This window comes from Ochotona curzoniae, unplaced genomic scaffold (assembly GCF_017591425.1).
Source record: "Ochotona curzoniae isolate NIBS_2020 unplaced genomic scaffold, NIBS_Ocur_1.0 contig_883, whole genome shotgun sequence".
Taxonomy (NCBI): domain Eukaryota; kingdom Metazoa; phylum Chordata; class Mammalia; order Lagomorpha; family Ochotonidae; genus Ochotona; species Ochotona curzoniae.
This window is the reverse complement of record NW_024466599.1, coordinates 1,318,582-1,338,064: the sequence shown is the minus strand read 5'-3', so window position 1 is coordinate 1,338,064 and position 19,483 is coordinate 1,318,582. Positions and strand designations below refer to the sequence as shown.

The 19,483-nt window shown below is 55.4% G+C and overlaps 1 protein-coding gene across 2 annotated transcripts in view; it reads left to right on the top strand.

Annotated features, from left to right (window-relative positions):
* The window catches only part of EIPR1 (EARP complex and GARP complex interacting protein 1), a 94,558-nt gene that overhangs the window by 63,024 nt on the left and 12,051 nt on the right, over positions 1-19,483 (top strand). For both annotated transcript variants that reach the window (XM_040992764.1, XM_040992763.1), the window contains exon 5: positions 16,130-16,229. In XM_040992764.1, coding sequence (XP_040848698.1) covers positions 16,130-16,229 — 100 coding nt within the window. The remainder of the gene's footprint in view (positions 1-16,129; positions 16,230-19,483) is intronic.

The window sequence follows — 19,483 nt, the reverse complement described above, 5'->3', positions numbered from 1 at the left end:
CTTGGCATTGCAGCGGGTCATCTGCTCTGGCCCTGGCTCCTGCCCCAGATGGGAGGAGGTGCGTCCCTAAGACAGTTGTGGAGCCCGTGTTCTGGCCCAAGAGGCCCCAGCCATCACACGTACTGACTATCTCCATGAGAAGAAGTCAGTTCAGCAGACGTGCAGCTGCCTGGAATGGCTGTGTCCATCTGGGGTGATGGGTGTGCTGTTGTCAGTGTCTCGCACACCCTCAGCTGCCTGAAGTTCCTCCTGGAGCAAGGTGAGAAGGATAAACAAGTAGGATGAATTAAATTCTATCTTGTTACCATGAAAGGAACTCACAGGTTAATCCCACATTGTAATTGATAGCCCTTTCCAGGAGGGAAAAGGAAGTTGTCTTTAAACACTTCCTGTTCACATCGCATGTGATTACTGTTCTGTGAAGAGTTGGATTTCTGGAGTCAGTGATGAGCTGACAGCTGAAAGCGGCTTTCAATGCGCCGAGTGTGCAGCGCAGTGCAGAGCTGCCACGTGCTGTTGCTTCCTGCCCTCACACCCACTCGCCTGCCCTATCCCTGGGCCTGTGCAGGTGCCCTGTCTGAGAATGCCTTCTGGGCGTGGGCACACAGGAGGCAGCCATGCTCCTCCTCACTGTTGGTCGGTGGCTGGTTAGCCACAACAGGGTGGTTTTCTGGTTCTCCTGCTGCTCTGGAGTGCAGTACCTCAGTGCAGGTGAGCGCTGCCTGCCGGTGACAGATCCGGAAGCCAGGTCCCAGGAATGGCAGGCAGCTCCGCTGTTTTCTTGTTGGGCTGTGCTTTCCTTATGGCAGATCAAAAGTAATCTCCCAGATGGCCTTGTTTCTCCTCCGGAGAAGGAGCAAAAATCAGCATTTAAGAGCTTTGCAGGGATGGGATGGGGAGGATTAATGACAGGCAGCTGCAGTCCGTCCCACTCGCCGCACCGTGGTGGGGATGGCGGGCAGGCGGGCTGCGTGGAGCAGTGTGGTGGTTGGTGTGCTGGCATTCCTCTGATGCCCGCCCTGTGCTGTGGTGCTGCACTGTGCCTGTGGAACCTCTGCCCCCTCAAGCACCATGGCAGAGTGGCCTTCCATAGCGCAGAGATGTGTGCAGGCTGAGTGCACGTGCCGTGCTGGCTTCAGAACAAAGAGAAGGTCGGGGAGGAAGGGCCAGAAAGGACACGTGTCCAAGCCCACACCCCTGCCAGGGATTCTGTCCATGACAAATTTCCTTCTCATTTTTCTGCACTGTAGCCTAGAGTGACAGAATGGTGGGAACTGGCTTAGGCTGAGTGTAGGAAGGAATAAACTGACAGTTGCCTCTGGGAGTTCTCGGTGTACCACGTTCCTCCGTCACTGACAGAGCAGGGTTGTCTGGGGGTGCTCAGTGTGCCGTATTCACCCATCACTGACAGAGCAGGGTCCCTGGGCTTCCAGGAGACACATACCAGCCCGTGTGATCATTCCTGAGCCTGGGCAGCCAGGAGGGCCCCCTGGTTATCAGCTCCCAACAGATCCCACTGTCCCTGTGTGCACAGTGGGATTTAACACTGCATATGGGGCTGGTGCAGCCCTAGACCCCGTGGAAATATCTCCTGCCCCAGCACCTCCGTCTCCATCATGCAGTGGTGATAGATGTCAGAGCTTCCTTTGTCATGAAAGCTGAGCAAAACCACACGCGCCAGTGAGTGTCCTGTGCGTCCCGGTAGGCAGCAGGGAGCTGTCAGGTCCCTGCTGCTGTGGCAGACACCCCTAGCTGGGAGGTTTGCAGGTGACAGCTATTTACCCTGTCAGTTTTGGAGCGTGCCATCAGGGTCGAAGCCCCCAGAACACTGGGGGTCACGGTCGGAGCTCAGCTGAGTGCTTACATGCTGCCTTGGGCCTGGCTCACTGCTCTAGTCCCTCCGGACCCCTCCCGCACCAGGCACCCTCCTGGGGCCCTCCCCTGGGCGTAGGGTCTCACCAGCAGGACGCGTGTCTGGATAACCTGAAGAACTTTCTTCTTCTTTTAAAAGATTTATTAACGCTGTTTGCAAGAAATTTGGAGGCTTATTACCCTGTCTTTACTATGTAAAAGTCAAGGGCTGAGGGAGAGAGAAGAAGAAGGCAGGGCCGGACTGTGGTCCAGACGGAGCCAGAAGCTCTTGCAGAATGTGTTACAGTGGCTGCCTTGGGCTGCGTTGCCCACCTGTGCCCCAGGCGGGCGGGAGGCCCGGACCAGTTCTCAGCTGCTGGTCCAGCCCTGGCTGGCACAGCATTTGGGGAGCGGGTCAGCAGATGAGAGCCCACTGGCTCTGTCTGCCACTCAGTAAAGCGAAAGAACAGAGTTCTAGTGGTGGCTGGGAGCAGGCAGAATCACTTTTGCTGTCAGTTGCTGCTAGACTGGTAGTTTTGTGGTTTTATATATATATATATTTGTATATAATATATATATATTTAAGGAGTTCTTTGTTTATTGGAAGTTGGAGTTACAGAGGGGAGCGTGGAGAGAAAAGAGCCGTTATCTACTTGTTCACTCCCAGTGTGGCCACAATGGCCATGGCTGGGCTGGGCCGGGCCCAAGCCAGGAGTGTCACTGGGCTCCCATGTGCAGGGCAGGGCTCCAGCACTTGGGTCGTCCTCCATTGCTTCTCCTGACCATCAGCAGGGAGCTGGAGTGGAAGTGGAGCAGCTGGGCACCAACCAGTGCCAACCTGATGCCAGTGCTGCAGGATGAGTTTTGCCTGCTACACCACAATGCCAGCCCACCCCCCCTTTTTAAGATTTATTTATTTTTATTGCAAAGTCAGATATACAGAGGGGAGGAGAGACAGAGAGGAAAATCATTTCTGTTGATTCACTTCCCAGGTGATCACAACAGCCAGAGCTGAGCCATTCTGAAGCCAGGAGCCAGGAGCTTCTCCAGGGTCTCCCACATGGATGCTGGGTCCCAAGGCTTTGGGTCGTCCTTGACTGCTTTCCCAGGCCAAAAGCAGGGAGCTGGATGGGAAGCGGGCTGCCAGGGTTAGAACTGGCGTCCATATGGGATCCCGGCATGTTCAAGGTGAGGACTTCAGCCCTAGGCTGCGGTGCTAGGCCCAGCCCTTGTTTTTTGTTTTGTTTTTTTTTTTTTAAAATTGGAAAGGCGAATATAAAGAGAAGAGAGACAGAGAGGAAGATCTTCCGTCCGATGATTCACTCCCCAAGTGAGTGCAACGGCCGATACTATGCCGGTCCGAAGCCAGGAGCCTCTTCCGGGTCTCCCACATGGGTGCAGGGTCCCAGAGCCTTGGGCTGTCCTCGACTGCTTTCCCGGGGCACAGGCAGGGAGCTGGATGGGAAGCGGGGCTGCTGGGATTAGAACCAGCGCCCATATGGAATCCCAGGCGTGCAAGGCGAGGACCTTAACCACTGCGCCATGGCGCCGGGCCCTGTCTTTTTTTTTTTTTTTTTTTGAGATGCATTTGAAGTTACCAGGAAGACCCAGGAAAGTGTGTGGGTCTGTTAGACTCACCCTGCAAGAGGGTCTATGCAGCCTAAGCCTCCAGATGACTCCCGCCTTGTCAGAGTTGGCCGGGGCAGACTGGGCACGGCACACCCCGTGAACCCTGAAGGCGCTGAGAGCTATGGGGAATCCGCTGAGCCTGGCCCACGGGACCCTTGTCCTCCTGGCTGCCTGCCCCAGCACCCCAGGAGTGTGTCCCGCCTTCTCGTGGGTGTTGTGCGGGAAGGAGGCTGGAGGCTCCAGGTCTTGTGTGTCCTCCACAGACGAGTGTTCTTGGTGTAGAGGGCTGCTTTGTTTCTGCGTAGCTTGGAACCAGAGAGGGAGAACAGTGTTTTCCATCTCTGGTTTCCTCCAAATGCCCACAGCAGCCAGGGCAGGCCAGGCCGCAGCCACAGCCTGAATTGCCACGCTGGGATATGGGCGTGGCAGGGGGCAGGGGCCAGAGCCCAGACTTTGATGGGGTTTGGGAGTGCCAAGCAGTGTGGGAAGCATGTGGGCTCAGCAGTGCACCTCAGGCCCGGGAGCAGTCCTGCGCTCAGCCGCACTGTGCCCTCTGCCTTCCGTCTGCAAATGCAGCGCTTGAGCTGGGAGGGGGCCCCGTGCAGCTGGTGCAAAGGGGAGCAGCAGGTGTTTCAACACTGAGACTGAGATGAGGATCAGTGTCTTAGTGTCATTTTTCCTGAACCTTTTGAAGACTTCCTATATATATAAAGAAGGTCACGCCCAGCTCCCTCGGGTCACTCTCACCCTGTATTCCAGGGACAAACAGGGTCACGCCTGTGCTCCTGGGTCACCCTCGCCCTGTATTCCAGGGACAAACAGGGTCACGCCTGCGCTCCTGGGTCACCCTTGCCCTGTATTCCAGGGACAAACAGGGTCACGCCCGTGCTCCTGGGTCACCCTCGCCCTGTATTCCAGGGACAAGCAGGGTCACGCCCGTGCTCCTGGGTCACCCTCGCCCTGTATTCCAGGGACAAGCAGGGTCACGCCTGTGCTCCTGGGTCACCCTCGCCCTGTATTCCAGGGACAAGCAGGGTCACGCCCGTGCTCCCGGTCACCCTTTGTCCTGGAGAAGGACAAGTAAGAAATGTTTCCATTTCAGTGGGCACATCTTAGGTGAATCGTGTTGTGGGAGACAGATCAGTGTGTGTAGGAGGAAGGTGGCAGAAAGTGAGAGGCAGCGGCAGTTGGGCGGGGATTGGGGCCTGGTCCCCAGGTAGGGAGGCCGTGTCATGACATCCGGTCCTTGTAAGGGGTGACAGCCTGTGATAGGTGGAGCATGAAGACGCTACCTGCACCCGTGGCAGGTCAGCTGGGAGATGTGCAGGCACAGAGTGTCGGTCCCGGGGCTGCTGAACCTCCACGACCAAGGAAATCACTTTTCTGAGGAAGTGAGCTTGCTCCTCGATGGCTGTGACAGATGGTTCTCATGTGAGGATAGCCTGTTGTGTGTCTGTGTCCCCTGTAGGTTTTCATTCATGAACTGGCCCAGGCACACGACAGGGCCGGGCTGCGGGGTTGTGGACAGCTTGGGGGCTGTCCCAGGGCTTCCTGAATGTGCGGCTCTGCCGCCTCCTGTCCCTGTCCCTCACCTCCCTGTGTGGAGGTGACACCCCTCACCTCTCCTGCCCCTCACAGGACCACAGGACTGCCCCGTACGGAGGGGCATGCGTTGTATTGTCTCTGCCTTCCTTGTCTCCCTTTAGGACATCTCCAGATTGTCTCATCATGGGCATTTCCTGTGTGGAAGGCCGGTCTTCAGTGTCCCTTAGCAGCCTGGACATCCTGGTGCGGCTTGTGGCTCATGTGACACCAAGTCCCAGATGGGGAGCTGGCCCCCGTGTCTTGTGGGCTACGAGCTCTTCCCCTTGTCTTGTCACCTTACAACAGGACAAGCAGCTGCTGCCAGCAGGATGGTGTCCTGGGCGCTTGGGAACTTAGTTGACCCGGGAGGTGGGGCTCAGGTGCCACCTGGCTGACCTCATGGAGTCCATGGCAGGGAGATCCTGATGCTGCGGGCACAGCATGGCACCCAGCAGTCTCTGTGCTGACTGCTGCAGGTGCAGCTGCGCTCTGTGGGGTGTTCTCAATATTAGTGTCCCTATGGCTTCCCCGCCCCCATACCTGTAAAACTGCTAATTCTTCCATTTCAGATCAATTCTGAAGAAGTTTTTATTGCTTTTCAAGGGGAGGCTTTGGGGGCCAGGTCCCATTTGCCAGGGATGGCTGTTTGTACCACGAAGCAGCTAGCAAGCACAGTCCTGGGCGCCCAGCGGGGCTGAGTGTCCCTGTCCCCTAGATGCTGCATCACACACAGCTAGGGAGGCGCATAGGCAGTGGACTCCTACCATGTGCTGCGTTTGTCACACCTCCATGTTGGTACATTACTGTCAGCCCCCTGGCCAGTGAGGGAGCCCTAGCACGGTGGGAGGTGGGCACGGGAGTCAGCGCGTGTGCCTGCAAGCTCTCCGCCCACTCGTGCGGCACCGTTCCCTGAGCCAGGGGTGCATTCTGGTTTTCATGGTGAGTGTGTTTTTAGATAGCAGTGGAAATCAGATTCTTTCTTGGGTTGATGTTTTGTTTTTCTGGAAGTTTCTCCTCCTGTTCTTCTGGGTTACCCACCTGGGTAGACTTTGTGTATATCTGGTCGCAGTGCCCCCATGTAGAGATGACCTCTGTGGCATCGCTTTCCTGGGCGAGGGGAGGGTGGAAGACAGGCTGGGTCCACTGCTGAGCCCATGGGCATTGGCCCACGCATTTCTAGTCCTTCTGCCTCGTGGCGCTGCTGAGGAGGACAAGCTGCAGGAGAACTGGGCCTTCAGGCCTCGTCCCCAGGGTCGCGGCAGCAGCTCTGGGTCTCCATCGTGGATGGCCCTTTGTTTTGGGGCAGCTTGCTCATTGCTGTGATGCCCCTAAGCTCAGTTTGCTATTGTGACAAGAAAGGTGGGACCCTCCTCTCAGCTTCTTGCTGTGACATGACAAGGAGAATGCCCGTCAGGAGCAGGTGCCCTTGCTGCTGTCTCCCTGACCCCATCCAGAAGTGACTCACGGCCCAGCTGCTTTCACATGTGCTTGCACCCTGGGCACTCTCGGCCTCTTCTCTCGGAGACCCTTTTCCTCTTGCATTCATTGTTGCCCTATTGAGGCTAAGTGCTCAGTGTCCCCTCAGCTTCCTCTGTGTCCCAGGCCGCAGCAGCATGCACGGAGGACAAGGACAAGGCCGCTAGACTTCACTCGTCGTCTTCCCGTGCCCTATGGCTGTCCTGTCATGTGTTGGCTTCAGCTGCATGACAATTGCTTGGTTGAAGCTCTTGGTTCCTGTTTTACACAAGAGAAGATCATTTACACCAGGAGTTGCATTCCTGCTTCAGGGAAGGAGTTGAGACAGGCCTGGCATCCCAGCCTCGCCTCTGAGCGGCATGGCCCATGGCTGCAGAAGTGGCCCCCTCTCTGTGGCACAGGACTCCCACCCACCAGGCAGTTGGAGTCTTCCCACCCTGGCAGAGCTGGGGCAAGGACCCCAGAGAGCACATGGGGAATCAGTCTCCTCTCTGTCAGGTCCTGACCATCCTGCCTTGTTGGGACCAGCTGGCGTCTCTGGGTGTCCCATCTAATCTGGAGTTCACCTTGTGGTTCACCACCCAGCCCAAGTGGCTGTCCTCAGCTGATGTGGACACTGTTGCCTGCCTCAGGAGCCAGGTCAGCATCCACCATTGGAAACCAGCTGGGAGAGGGGAAGAACGCGCCTATGAGTGGAGCCCACAGGCAGGCACTGCCCTACCCGAAGACTGCTCCAGGGACCAGGTTGCCTCCTGCCTGTGTGTACTTCTGTTGGCTTATATTGCTGCTCGTGGCCTATGTGTCTCCTATGGATGCCTCTGGCTGCAGGAGCCAAGCGTAGCAGCTCCAGAAGCCCGGATGATCCCATAGATTCTGAGACACTGAGCCTCTTTTTGGTCCATGCCTGGCTGCTCCCCGTGCTTACAACCTTGGAGGCTACACACTTTTGTTAGACAAATGGTAATATTTTTTTTCATGTTATTATGGGTAATTGTATGAATCTGCTCAGCTATAAAGGAAAAGTTAAGAATTCCTCTCTTTGTAGTTCTCCAGCAGTTTGGGAAGCGTGTCTTTACCTGGCAGTGGTAGTTCTAGGTACTCACCCTGTGTGCGGGAAACACATCTCCTGGGAGGTTCTGCTTCCTCCAAGGAAAAGGCTGCAAACAGCTGAAGTATCATGCAGGAGGCAATCAGACTAAAATAGTATGGAAATCCACACAGTAGAGTTCAGTGTAGTCTTTGCAGTGAGCTCTACGTATTTGATATGGAAAGTTACCCATGAAATATGAGGACAAATAGCAAATTGTAGAATGATGTCAGTCACACAGTCACATTTCCCAGGGCAATAAGACCTGGGCAGCCGTGCCCCACACACTAGAACAGATGCTGCCAGTGAGTGGAAGTGCAACAAGAGGCCTGGCTATTCTAAGGGTCCTTGTGCCTTTTCATGGGCCACATAAAATGGCACAGCACACAGAGTGATGTCATGAAGACAGGAAGTCACAGCATGCAGGGGGATGTGAAGGCAGGAAGTCACAACACGCAGGGGGGTGTGAGACAGGAAGTCACAGCATGCAGGGGGATGTGAGACAGGAAGTCACAACACGCACGGGAGTGTGAGGAAGTCACAGCATGCAGGGGGTGATGTGAGGCAGGAAGTCACAGTACGCAGGGGGATGTGAGACAGGAAGTCACAGCACGCCAGGGGTGTGTGAGACAGGAAGTCACAGCACGCAGGGGGATGTGAGACAGGAAGTCACAGTACGCAGGGGGATGTGAAGGCAGGAAGTCACAGCACGCAGGGGGATGTGAGGCAGGAAGTCACAGCATGCAGGGGGATGTGAGGCAGGAAGTCACAGCATGCAGGGGGATGTGAGGCAGGAAGTCACAGCATGCAGGGGGATGTGAGGCAGGAAGTCACAGCACGCAGGGGAATGTGAGGCAGGAAGTCACAGCACGCAGGGGAATGTCTTTAAGACAGGGAGTGTCTTGTGTTCAGTTACAGTAGCACTCCCTTCTGCCCACCCAGGACCTCTTTTTATTGTGTTGCCGATATTGATGTTTATATACACAATGGTGTAACAGGTTTTTCAAGCTCGTTGGACAGAACACTTCCAATAACTGAAGGGATGGAGGATTCTGTTAGCCATCTACAGGCCAAGCTGCTATTAAAGCAAGCCCCAGTGATAAAACCCGGGGTGGGGCAGGTGGTACTTGATGCAGAAGAAGCTATTCTGCACCCTGAGAGATCCATGGCTAGGTTGTTGTGAAGAACTTAGTCAATCTAACCCTTTTCCCCTGCCTGATGCTCAGGGCTGGCAACTTGGGGACAGTTGCCCAGGTGCCCTGCAGGGGACCTACCTGCCTACGTGACACCTGTCCCGTCACCCCAATAAAGAACCCCCACCTACCCCTTGAACTAACCAGTGGTGTAAGGGTCCCATTCTAATGAGGGATACTAAAACTAACCCCCTGATTGGTTGATTTTTGTATAAAAACCCTAAGATTTAGAGGTTCGGGGTCTTCTTCGTCTTCGGGGACCCGGGCACGTTCGAATAAACGCTCCTGTCGACTCCTGACTCCTGGTGATTCTTCGGGGAAGAGCGGCGACGGCAGCGGTGGCAGCAGTGGCAGCCGCGGCAGCAGCAGCAGCGGCAGCGGCAGCGGCAGCGGCGGCAGCGGAGGTGACCAAGACCGTGACCGAAGCGGCGGTGACAGCGGAGGGAAGAAGCGGCAGAGTCCACAACTGTGATCACAGTGAAGAGGGCCTGTAGTTAGAGCGGCCCAGAGCTGCACGCGGACTGGCCAGCTGTTGGCTAGTGCTGCCAAGCTGTAACACTGTTCCAGGCCCTGCCTGGTCCAGGCTGAAAGAGCTGAAACCTCTGCCCCACCTCCGCCTGCTCGTGGCCCACCTGCCTAGCTGAACCCCTGTTAAGGGAGCCCCGCTCGCTTGCCGCACCCGCTTGCCAGCCAGCCTGGGAACAGGATCCTTCCAGCTACCCTGTCTGGAGCGTCGCCACAACAGTTGTCCTAGAATAGTGTGCAGAAGTGGGTCAGCCTGGAAGGCTGTGTGTGGTAGGCTCCCAAATACATGCAGTTCACAGGAAATTGAAAACCAACCAGCATTATAAAGGGAAATATGGCATTTTCTTTTAAAGATAACAGTGGATCCACAACCTACAAAACTTAAAGATTGTAGCGAAAAGCCGTCCTAACAGGAAGACTCTTAGTGTTACATGACTGAATTCATTACAGTGAAAATCTCCAGTGAACAAAGTAAGGTCATGCTTTATGAAACGAGACAAAGAACAAAGTAGCCCCAAGTTCATGGAAGAAAGAAACGGATCGGTACAGACACAAGTGAAATAGATCATAAAAACGGTAAAAAAGACAAGCAAAACAAGTAGTTGATTTTTTTCAAACGAGAAACAAAATTGACAAGGCTTTATCTGAACAAAGAGAAAATGCAGATAAGGTAAAAATAAGAGAGGAGACATTACAACTGACACCACAGAAATAAACATGAGGCTGAGCACTGCCAGCAGCTGGGGGTGAGTAAATGCAGTCATCTAGAAGAAATGAATCAAGCTAGAGATGTCTACAGCTCGCCGAGGCAGAATCTGCAGGAGAGAATCCTGAAGAATCCGGTTCCCAGTAAGGGACTTGAGTCGGTGATGCGAAGGCTTCGGTCGAGGAAGGCCCGGGCCTGAGCGCCCCTCTGCTTCACCCACCGTCCGAGGCAAGGCGCGCCAGCGCTTTGTGGACCTGCCCCGTCAGCTGCACAGAAGCGAGTGCTCCCAGACGCATTTTACAGAGTGAGGCTCTGATGGAAAAGCAGGACACACAACGAGCAAAGTGACAGGTTGGGGTTCCTGTTGTGGACAGACGTGATCCTCTGTACGGGTTAGCGTGTTGGCTTGAGCTGTGCTAATGGCACAATGTGCGGGAGGACTCATCCCTACGTGTCCAGACCCAGCACACATGGCCCCTCCCACCGCAGCGTCAGGGGCTCCTGGAGGAGTCAGGCCATGATGGGGGTGGCCAGTGCGCAGACAGGTGTGGGCCTGTGCTCTCGGCAGGGGGTGGAGGCATTCTGGTATGAATGAGGACCATGGTTACTGATAATGGACCACGGGGTCAGTGTCTGAGGCGACCATCATAGCGTGCGTGTGAGAGCGAATGTCACAGGCTTCCCTCTAAAAGCACTCAGGTGTCATCTGTTGGCGATGACAGGGAGAGACTGCACACAGGGTCTTTTTTTTTAATAAAGATTTATTTATTTATTTTAAAGATTTTATTTATTTATTGGGAAGTCAGATATACAAAGAAGAGGAGAGACAGTGTCAGTTTCATCTCATGAATGCCACCCTGCAGCTTACAGCTGGGCATGAGAGGCTGGGGGCAGAGAGCCCCGAGGGCGGCTGCTGGCTCCCCTGCCTGCCCGCTGAGCCTGTCAGGCGCAAGCTGCCTGGCTGTCTCCCGAGTGACTGATGTGTGCTGCGTCGGGCTTGGTCAGCAGAACTTCCATCCTGTTGAACAGGACGCACACCGAGAGAGAACGTAATTAGTATTCAGCTGCCTTACCTCGTCCATGACTCCTGTGTGCCTGCCCAGCAGGGACTCTGCTGGCTGAGGCAAAAGGTCGCCTGCCCAGCAGGCCAGAGACGTCCGGTGCCTGCCATGAGGGGCAGAGCGCCAGCCCACTGGGCAGCACAGGGTTGCTCCCCGCGGGGGCCGCTGTTTGTGTGAAGGGAGCCTCATGAATGGAACTGAAGCCCAAGCTGTCTTGCCAGTGCCTGCCCTCCTGGCCTCAGTCCAGCTCCTGGCAGGGAGTAGTGCCCCACACGTCCCTGGCACAGTGGCGGTCGGAGCCCAAAGCCTTGGGACCCTGCACCCATGTGGGATACCTGGAAGAAGTTCCTGGATCCTGGCTTCGGATTGATTCAGCTCCAGCCACAATGGCCACTTGGGGAGTGAATCATCAGATGGATTTATTTATTTGAGAAGCAGAGTGACAGAAATGAAGGGGGAGAGAGATCTTCCATCTGCTGATTAGATCCCCAGATGAGAGGCAAAGCTGGGAACTACATCCACTCTCCTCCGTGATTTCCTGGGTCCCAAGTCCTCAGGCTGCCTTCTCTGCCTTCCAGGACCTCAGCAGGGGCTGGATCGGAAGCAGAACAGGAGGGACTTGAACTAGTGCTCCTAGGATTGCTGGCATCTCAGGCTGTGTCATGTGTTGGGCCCGTCCCATTTCTGTTTGTAGGAAAGTTGTCCTGTGAGCAGCGTGTGCTGCTCTGTGTGGACAGGGGGACCGTGTGTGGTTCAGTTGTGGTCTCTGCAGCTGCAGCCTTGGTGTTCATTTCTGTGCATGTAGGTGAGTCTCGCCAGGCAGAGATGTTTGTGTGAGGAGTGGGTGCTTGCAACCCAGATTTTCAGGGAAACAGGGTGTTGGTCTTCCACTCCCTAGGGCAACAAGGTGAATGTCTTGGCAAGCCCAGAGTTGGGCTGCCGTGTCCCTCTGCACCTGAGTTACCAGAAGTGTTCGAGGAAGGACCAGGCCGTGTTGTGTGTGCACCTGACATTTGTCGAGTGTGAATTTGGTAGGTGGGGGAGGGTACTGCTGGGGAGCAAGGTCCCCCCTCTGCCTAGGAGTGGCAGTGGAGGGTCTGTCAGCTGAGTGGTACCCAAACCCAAGGCTGCTTCGTCCCATCTCTGGGATTGGAGGTGGGTGTTCTGGGGGCCTGTCCCGTGACCGGTGCCTCGCTGGGTGTGTGCTGTTTGGAGCCCTTTCCTGATGCTGGCTTTCTGAGTAGCTGCTGTGAGATTCCTTTTAGTGTTAGCACTGACACCTGTCTCACTGTGACTCCATGTTGGATCTTAACTGGCAGCAGGATATCAAGCAGGGCTGTCTCCCTAGCATCACATAAGATTAACTCAGTTTGTATTAAAATAGTGTCTTTAAAACTTGGCTATCTCAACTCTGAGAGGTTACTTCTCAAATTATTGTTTTTAATTATGAATTAACAAATTGCAGTTGCAGAGGATGCCTCTGAACAATGTGAGGTTTTGTTTGTGTGTTACAATCGTAAGATTTGCTGAAGCTGGAGATGGGCTGGAGACCTTCCTGGCATCTGCGTTGCTATCTGCCCCTTTTCGGGGAGAGTTTCCTAAGGAGCTAAAGTGCGGAGATTCCTGGCCAGAGCTGCACCTTATGCACTGCTGTGCCTTGCCCACTGCTGTGCCTTGCCCACTGCTGCACCTTGCCCACTGCTGCGCCTTGCGCACTGCTGCGCCTTGCCCACTGCTGCGCCTTGCCCACTGCTGCACCTTGCCCACTGCTGCACCTTGCCCACTGCTGTGCCTTGCCCCCTGCAGCGTCTTGCCCGCTACTGCACCTTGCCCACTGCTGTGCCTTGCCCACTGCTGTGCCTTGCCCACTACTGCGCCTTGCCCACTGCTGCGCCTTGCCCACTGCAGCGCCTTGCCCACTGCTGCGCCTTGCCCACTGCTGTGCCTTGCCCCCTGCAGCGTCTTGCCCGCTACTGCACCTTGCCCACTGCTGCACCTTGCCCACTGCTGTGCCTTGCCCACTACTGCGCCTGGCCCACTGCTGCGCCTGGCCCACTGCAGCGCCTTGCCCACTGCTGTGCCTTGCCCACTGCTGTGCCTTGCCCACTGCAGCGCCTTGCCCACTGCAGCGCCTTGCCCACTGCTGTGCCTTGCCCCCTGCAGCACCTTGCCCACTGCAGCGCCTTGCCCACTGCTGTGCCTTGCCCCCTGCAGCACCTTGCCCACTGCAGCGCCTTGCCCACTGCTGTGCCTTGCCCCCTGTAGCGCCTTGCCCACTGCAGCGCCTTGCCCACTGCTGCGCCTTGCCCACTGCTGCGCCTTGCCCACTGCTGTGCCTTGCCCACTGCTGCGCCTTGCCCCCTGCAGCGCCTTGCCCACTGCTGCGCTGCCTGGGCTTTTGCAGCTTGCTCAGCTTGTGTTGTCTCAGGTTACTGGGTCTTTTTAATCTTCTTGTTTCTGCTTCTTTCCCTAATCCACTCTCAGAGCCATCAACTTTGAAACCTCTGTGAACTATTTGTATTTCTGTTTAAAACCACCACTCTCCAGTCATAATCTAGGTTAGTTATGTAGAATCAGAAGTAAGTGACCTAGTGTGTTAGGACTGTGACACGTGAGAGGGTCTCAGTGACCTGTAGCACTGCCACCTGAAGCATGAGAACTTGTGGGGCCAGCCACTGAGCGGGCTACAACTCTCCTGAGGCTGCTAAAACTTTGTCTCATTCTGCCGTTGAATTCTGATGTACTAAATTTATAATGAATAAGCTTTATAATGAATGATCTAGTTTTCAAATTTATTTTTACTGGAATGGCAGATCTACAGAGAAAAGGAGAGACACAGAGAGAAAGATCTTCCATTTGCTGGTTTACTTCCCAAATGGTCACAACAGCTGGATCTGAGCGACTCCAACACGAGGGGATTCTTCCAGTTCTCTGCAAAGCATTGCCCATTCTCCACTGCTTTCCCAGGTCGCAAGCTGAACTGCAAGTGTAGTAGCTAAGACAGCCAAAAACTGGCTCCTGGGGGCAGCCCAGCACTTGCAGGCAGAGGGCTAGCCAATTGAGCTGTCACACCTGCCCCAATCTTTATTTTTTAAAGGCATCTCCCTCTTTCCTGGATTTTGTCACCACTGCTTATAGAATTCATCTGCATGTATTAATTATGTACCACAGTGCTCAAATATCACTCATCGTTTGGGAGAAGACAGAGTTTTGGTAAATTGTGTATCTGTTCCAGAAACCTACTAGCTGGGGACACTCCAGCCTATTGAGTGTTGAGCAGGGGGCTGAAGCTGGTGGACGGTTCTCAGGCTGTTCGCTTTGTTCCGTCCCAGTTGGCGCTGGGCCGGGTGGACAGTTCTCAGGCTGCTCGCTTTGCTCCAGTCTGCTGTCAGCCTGGCTATGTAAGGCTCTCCAGGTGTCACGGTGGTGGCTTTCACAGTGGATCTCGCTGATGCTCTTGGGCCTTGACTGTCACTGTCCTCGTGCCCATGCTGGCAGGAGACAAGCTTTCTCCATTTTTTAGTTTTGCTTTCATGAGACACACTGATCTGTGAGTGGTGAGTCTCGGCCGACGTCTGTTGCCTTAGGTGAGTTTGTTCCTCTGTACCCAGCCAGGGGCTGTCGGTAGCCCTGTCCTCGCTTCCTCATGTGCTGAGTGTGTAGCGTCATCTGTGGAAACTGGCTGAGGGCAGCGCAGGAGCAACGAGGTGCACAGGGCTCGCCTGGCCGGTTCAGCCGTCCACACACCTGGGCTTTGTGCTGTCACACTTGAGAAAGACTTGGAGGAAATGGAACTCGGTGGAACTTAACCTTGTCTTGAAATCCATGCGTAGGATTTTCAGAATGTTCATCTCCCACAAACTTTGTGAAGAGTGCTGTGTTTGCAGCCTATGGGTGACTGACACATTCCTGGACCTGATGGTGTTTTCAGGATGAGACTTGATCTTCATCTCTGAGAGGAGGCAGGCTTGCTGGCACCCTGTGCTCTCACTGTTCTTGCTCTCATCGTTGGCTCAGACACAGTGTTGGCTGTCTGTCATGGTGAAGTGTACCTGGGCTCACAGGGCTGAGTCCAAGCGGGAGATACCTCAGATCTGTGACTCAAGGCAATGATGGCTGCCTCCGGGGTCTGGAAATGCTGGTGTGGGGCATGTGCCAAGGATGCCCCATCACCTGGCTGCAGTTGCTCACGTGCCAGTCAGAGGAGCGATTCAGGTGTTTCCTCAGCCAAGACAAAGGTCTGTGTTTGCCACCAGCTTGAAAGCCTTGTTTTCCATAAGGCTTTGGCCTAGATGCCAGGAGTGAGGGTCTGTGCCCCTCAGGTCTGCACGGTTACAGGCTGGCTTCGGGAGCAGACACTGGGGAAGTGGCTCCCTTGGGCTGTGACCTGAGGAAGTAACTGCTGCCACAGGCAGCACAGGCCCTGGATCTCGGCTCTGTGTTTGGTGCTTCCATCACATCTCCTTTGTAGTTGGCCTTGAGCTCAAAGGAGGAGGCCGGCAAGGACATGGATGTTCTCCTAGAGGCTGTCCATTCCCTGGTGCCCTGTGGGCCCCACACACCCACCCCTCCAGCACAGGTGACTCACGTGTAGGTGAGTGCTCTAGTCAGTGTTGGGAGAAACGTGTAACAAGGTGGCAGTTGGACCACGGATTCAGCCCTTTCGTTGTTCCAGAGACAGGAAGGCCAACATGCGGGCCAGCCAGTGCCACGCACTCACAGGGCAAGCTTTGATGTGTCTTTGTCTTCCTTCCAGCACATTGTGAGGGCCCTACTCTTGTGACTTTGCCTGACTCTGGCCAGTTCCCTGACGGCCCATCTGCCATCACTATGAGTCTTGAGCTGTTACACACAGACAGGAGACACAGTCCAGTCCCCAGTGGAGTGGGTCAGTGTGAGACGTGTTGCTGAGTAGTGCCCAGGGCCGTGGTGGGGACAAGGGCTTGCAGAGCTGTGTGTGGCCCATTGTGCTTCGAGGTGTGTGTCCAAGTTCACGTTCGTCCTTCTCTGTCCTCAGTGTGACCTGGGAGCCCATGGGAGATGGGAAGAAGGTCATCTCCTTGGCCGACAACCACATCCTGCTGTGGGACTTGCAGCAGAGCTCCGGCCGGGCTGTGGTGAGTACCCATGAGCACGCGCTCCAGGTGGTTCACATCCTGCTCCCATGGAATGCCGACAGTGACTCCCAGGGGTCTAGGGGATGCACCGGAGGAATGCCAACAGTGACTCCCAGGGGTCTAGGGGACGGACTGGAGGAAGCTGAGAGCTGCGGGAAGTGACACTGAACCCTCTCAGCTTCCACCTCCATTGTCTGAAGGAGGAAGTGGATCTTCCAAAGAATGGGCCCCCGTTTAGTGAATGGGTTTGGAAAACATTTGGTTGAATTCAGACTTTTAAAGTGGGAGTGGTTATAAAACACTGATTTCACAGTGTTGGCTAACTCTTCTAGTATATTTGCATATGATGAAAATAATTTTAGTACTTACTTTGGAACCAACTTTGCTTTCAAATATTCATCATTTTGAATACTTTATCTTTTATAGAGTAAATATTGGCATGTATTTTTCCTTTTTTTTTTTTTTGATTCCTTAAATTTTTCTCTCTTAAAATGTAGTTCCACACACATTTGTAATTTCACTGCATTTGTTTCTGTCAAAGTAACAACTTTAAAAAAGAGAAAATTCAGGAAATTCGAAATGACGGTGCGTGTGCTGCTAGTTTGTACGCAGTGGAGCAGGGTCCAGCATCAGGCTCCGTGTCCTCTGGCGCTGCGGCCCCGCTGGCCTTCCTTCCCCTCGGGACTGAGGGAGCAGAAGGGAGGGTTTGTCGTGATTCTTGTGGAGCCCCGAGTCAGACTGTGTAAATATAGGTGTCTTGTTGGAATTTTAAAATCTGAATGGTCCAAAAGGGCAGGCTTCACTATGAAATTTACAGGGAGCTGGTTTCCAAGCACATGGGCAGAGGGATCATTCTTTTTACCACAACATTTTAAAATATGACCCATGTTCCCATCATGGGACTACATGGCAAGGTTCACACAGCTTTGAACATGGAACAGGAAGTGTGAAGGCAACATAGCAGCTGAGGTTGGCCCTGCAGACCCCCACAGGCCGCTCTCCCCTCAACGGGTTATACAGTGGGAATGAGTCATGCACAGGACAGGTGCTGTGGGAGGCGGTCACGGGCCAGGTGCTGTGGGAGGCGGTCACGGGCCTGGTGCTGTGGGAGCTGGTCACGGGCCAGGTGCTGTGGGAGGCGGTCACGGGCCTGGTGCTGTGGGAGGCGGTCACGGGCCAGGTGCTGTGGGAGGCGGTCACAGGCCAGGTGCTGTGGGAGGCGGTCACGGGCCTGGTGCTGTGGGAGCCGGTCACGGGCCAGGTGCTGTGGGAGGCGGTCACGGGCCAGGTACTGTGGGAGCCGGTCACGGGCCTGGTGCAGTGGTGGGAGGCGGTCACGGGCCTGGTGCTGTGGGAGCCGGTCACGGGCCTGGTGCTGTGGGAGGCGGTCACGGGCCTGGTGCTGTGGGAGCCAGTCACGGGCCTGGTGCTGTGGGAGCCGGTCACGGGCCTGGTGCAGTGGTGGGAGCCGGTCACGGGCCTGGTGCTGTGGGAGTCAGTCACGGGCCTGGTGCTGTGGGAGGCGGTCACGGGCCAGGTACTGTGGGAGCCGGTCATGGGCCAGGTGCTGTGGGAGCCGGTCATGGGCCTGGTGCTGTGGAAGGCGGTCACGGGCCTGGTGCAGTGGTGGGAGCCGGTCACGGGCCTGGTGCTGTGGGAGCCGGTCGCTCGTCCCCAGGCCCCACCTCAGCCCCATGGAGCTGGGAACGCACAGTGAGATCTGCTAAGGCTGCTCCGCGAAGCCGGGGCAGGGCCAAGTGTGGGCGGCCCCTCCGCAGCCCTGGGCACCCGGACCCACGGCACTGCTTGGCCTGCTCTGTAGTCAGACAGCGAACACTGCTCAGACCCCAAGTCATCTCAAAAAGATTTGGTGGAAGGGTGATTAATCTGTAGGCTCTTTTCCATAAGATCAATTCAGCTTCTCTCCCGTTTTTTATCCGCTGTCAGCAGCTCTGTCAGCTCCACGTCGTGACCCTACGCTGCGCTGTTCGATCTGGGAGCCTTCCCACCGGGCTCTGCCGTGCTCACACCCAGCCTCCAAGTTTTGTTGTTTTATTGTCTGAGGATATTGCCTTCTGTGGGGAATCCAATCTTAGGCTCAATGCATCATTAGCTTTTGCAATTAAATTGGAGCTTCCTTGCCATTTACAATCATTAGCTGAGCCTGGGGGAGGCCTGGGGTGAGAGCTTCCACGGGGTCCTTGGACGTGGACGGCGGCCGAGCAGGGGCTGAGTGCTGGGCAGGCCTCACGGTGGAGCACAGTGTTCCTGACGGCCCTCACATGGGCAGTCTGAAGGATGGGCAGTGTGCTGGCAGCACACAGGCTTCTCCGACTGGACTGGGACTGGCAGGGAGGCCAGCCCTGTGACTCCAAGCTGTGTGCCAACTGAGACCTGGAGACCTTGATGCAAGCTGTAATCCCGGCGCCCAGGGTCTGGGTGGCTGTTGTGTCCAGGCTTTTGGTGGGGAATGAAGAGGCTCCTGATGCTGCGTCGTCCTTGAAGAACCGGGCACAGGGCATCCATGGTACTCTGGGCCATCTTCCTGTCTTGTCCTGCTGCTCCTGAGGCCAGCTAGGGAGAACACCTGGCCAGCCGATGCGTGTGAGCTGCTGCTGCCCCATGCCGCTGTCAGCAGGGCAGGGCCCCTCGCTCAGCAGGGCTTTGGTGTGGAGACTGGGCTGGGTCACGGCGCTGGGAGCCGGAATGCTGCGGAGGGCCTGCAGAGGAGCGGGTGGGCGAGGCTCGCCAAGGCCCAGCTTCTCCCCACTTCAGACCTCGTGACTTGGGCCGAGGAGGCTGGCTGGAAAGGACCTTCCAGGGACTGTGGTGGCCTGGCTTTGTCCCCTAGGCCAGCCTCTGCAGCACAGTTAAGTTCTCAGATGACATACCCGCCAGCTGGGCACCTCAGGTTGTCAGGCACCTTCTGTCCCAACAGGGTGAAATGTGGCCTTTGGATGAGAGAGCTCTCTAAGCTGCTTGCTCGGGATCGCGTGAGAACCACATAGAGACTGAGTCCTTGGGGGCTCATAAAAATGCGTCCCACACATTTTGGAGCTATTCCTACCTCATTAAAACAGATGACCCCTTGAGAGCTGCGATTTCAGGCCTGGGCGTGGACTGAGGCTTTAGGGTACTTGGTTTTTACAAAGAAGGTGTGGAGTTGAGTAGCTTCCTCATTTGCCACTGTGTCCTCACATCTTACTGTGGCATTAACACATAACTTTTGGTTTTCTAAACATTGCACGCAATAA